The following is a 2,952-nucleotide window of genomic DNA, read 5'->3' on the forward strand; positions in this document are numbered from 1 at the left end:
TGGCGAGTTACATGTGCTTATCTGTATTTTTCAGAATTCATAAGCTAACCATTGATGATGTAACCCCAGAAGATGAAGCTGACTATTCTTTCATCCCTGAGGGATTTGCTTACAACCTTTCCGCCAAACTTCAGTTTTTGGGTGACTGTTAGAATCTGTTTATTAATATTTAACAGGAATAGCACAGGCCTGATAAATACAAAATTATCCTTACTACTTGAGTGAGCCATCAAAATAAAACACTGCATCAGGAAACAGCATCAGGATTACCTTTCCCAGTGCCAGAACACCAGGCACAACATGGAGACTGTTTGTAACAGTGCATCATAATTATCACTGGTACTGAGGTAGAGCTCACAGTGTGCTTGGCACTTTCTAAATTCATGGAAAGACTAGATGCCTTGACAGTCTAAAAACCCAACCCTGTGGACACGTGTATGTCATCCCATAGTTGTTAGTGACGTGGCTCATACAGCCCTTACTTAGACCTTTGCACAGATCTTTCTCTTCTGCACAGAAAAGTAGTGAGGGCCAGACCTCTACACAGGCCTTCCTGCGGTCCAGTATCTATGTTGGGGGGAAATAGTTAACAAAATTGTAGGGAATGGAATGAGCAGGTGAGGTGGTTCATTTTCCCCATTAGAGATTCCCAGGAAAAGATAGTAAAATCAAGGCCACAGAGTTCACATTAGGTGTTTCCCTGACAATTCCAGCTAGGCAGCTGATACACAGATGACCATAACTTTCCATGTATCCTTCTAGTTTGCATCAAGTTTTATAGCATGTCCTGTAGGCTTTTTCAATGAGTGAAAGATCTCAGCTAGATAATGGGTTGAAATCATCTTAAGAGAATCTTTGCAAATAATTCCTTTGCCAGAGCTCCTTCCAAAAGGGTTTAAACTAGGAGGGGAAGACTTAGACAAAAAGATAGTTTACATGAGTAAATTTACATGCATAAAATTGTGTTTGTTTGTACCTCCAAATTATTACACAATTCATCTGTTGATTTACAGCCACTGAGAGGTTATCTATTTAAAACTATTTTCAGTGTGCAGGCTATGTGAGACTTTCAGATCCATTCTTAGCTTTCTGTTTTTCCTTCTTTCCAGAGATCAAGATTGATTTTGTGCCAAGAGAAGGTAAGACTAAGGTTCATTTCTGCACACGTGACTAAAACCTGAGCAAGTCACCTTGAGGTTTTTCACACATTAGCAGGGGTATAGAACCTCTTTAATACAACAGCTAAGAAACCATCCTCTTTTCATATAAACGCTCAAATTACATTGATTTATTTTCTCTGCTTTTGCTACAGAACCCCCTAAAATCCATTTGGACTGCATGGGTCAGTCTCCTGACACTATTGTTGTGGTGGCTGGGAATAAGCTGAGACTGGACGTTCCCATTTCAGGAGACCCAATACCCACTGTAATTTGGCAGAAAGTAAACAAGGTAATGTGCAGTCTGAAAAAGTGGCTAAGGAAAAGCGATCGTAAGAGGTTATTTCTTTTTCTGTTTTTAAATCAGATTCTAATTCTCAGTTCTGAGGTTTAACTTTCCCACATCTCTTCAAAAATAGAGCTTAAAAAGGAATAGAAAAAATAAGACTAAAGTAGGAGCAAATCACACCTAGTGATGTAACAATTGCTGCTGTAGTCACGTTGAGTTGTGATCCTCTGAAGTGTCTATTTTCAGCAGAGCAAAAGAGAGGAAGCATGGGTGGTAGTCTGTCCACCTGTATATCACCATACAACCAGCATGTGTTATAAGTAAGCTGTCAGCACTAGTTCATTTTCTTCCCACTGCACAGGAAATAAGGAAGCCATGGACATCTGCCCTTTAAAACAACTTTGTTCCAGAGGAAGGAAGAGTTCTGTAGGCTGCACTGTTGTTCTTTCCTATCAAAGGATCCTTCTCATCACAGTTTGCAAACAAATGGCCCTCCCAATATCATAGTGGATTAACTTGTAAGGAGTAGACTCATGTGTGCAAGGGGACAGTTTTGTTGGGTATGCTATAAATTTAGACTTTGTGAATTTAGAGAGTGTCTACTACCTGTCCTATTAGCACGATTGTAGGAAGTCAAAGAAAGACTAAAAAGGCATCGTACAGAGTCCTGAGAGAGCTCCCCCCTCTTCATAGTTTCATAGTTGGTAGGGTCGGAAGGGACCTGAGCAGATCATCAATTCCGACCCCCTGCCATGGCAGGAAAGAGTATTTGGGTCAAACGACCCCAGCAAGGTGTTTATCCAGCCTCCTTTTAAAGACCCCCAGGGTAGGAGCCAGCACCACTTCTCTTGGAAGTTGGTTCCAGATCCTAGCCGCCCTGACCATGAAGTAGCACTTCCTGATGTCTAGTCTGAATCTACCTCCTGCCGGCTTGTGACCGTTATTTCTAGTCACACCTGGTAGTGCTCTGGGGAACAGGGACTCCCCCAATGCCTGCTGGTCCCCCCTGACTAGCTTGTAAATGGCCACTAGATCCCCCCTCAGCCTCCTCTTGTAGAGGCTGAACAGGTTCAGGTCCCTTAGCCTCTCCTCGTAGGGCCTGCCCTGCTGACCCCTGATCATGCGGGTGGCCCTCCTCTGGACCTTCTCCATGTTGTCCAGATGATTCTGCCTTGAGCAGGGGCTGGACTACATGACCTCATGAGCAGGGATCCTGATTTTCTCTCATAACAAATTGCAAATTCTCTGATTTAAAACCCCACAAATCTGTGATTTAAAATGAAAGGCCTCCACAGCCCCCCACCACATCTGCTCCCCCAGCCCTGCAGGAGGGGTCTCCTAGCTGCCAGCGCTATGGAGCCAGGAACCTGAGTCTGCAGCACCCTTCCCCTGGCACATGAACAACGTATGCCCCCAGCGGCTGCGGGGGCACAGTGGTGGTGGTGGGAGCACAGCAGCAGGAAGGGGGGGCCCCCGCCCATGCCACCCGTGCCGTGGGGGGAGGGG

The 2,952-nt window shown here is 44.7% G+C and overlaps 1 protein-coding gene across 5 annotated transcripts in view; it reads left to right on the forward strand.

The window, feature by feature from the left end:
• Positions 1–2,952, forward strand: part of MYBPC3 (myosin binding protein C, cardiac) — a 119,374-nt gene that overhangs the window by 64,142 nt on the left and 52,280 nt on the right. For all 5 annotated transcript variants that reach the window (XM_025216648.1, XM_025216650.1, XM_025216649.1 and 2 more), the window contains 3 exons: positions 35–141; positions 1,110–1,139; positions 1,313–1,449. In XM_025216648.1, the coding sequence (XP_025072433.1) occupies positions 35–141; positions 1,110–1,139; positions 1,313–1,449 (274 nt within the window). The remainder of the gene's footprint in view (positions 1–34; positions 142–1,109; positions 1,140–1,312; positions 1,450–2,952) is intronic.

Source organism: Alligator sinensis, unplaced genomic scaffold (assembly GCF_000455745.1).
Source record: "Alligator sinensis unplaced genomic scaffold, ASM45574v1 scaffold686_1, whole genome shotgun sequence".
NCBI lineage: Eukaryota > Metazoa > Chordata > Crocodylia > Alligatoridae > Alligator > Alligator sinensis.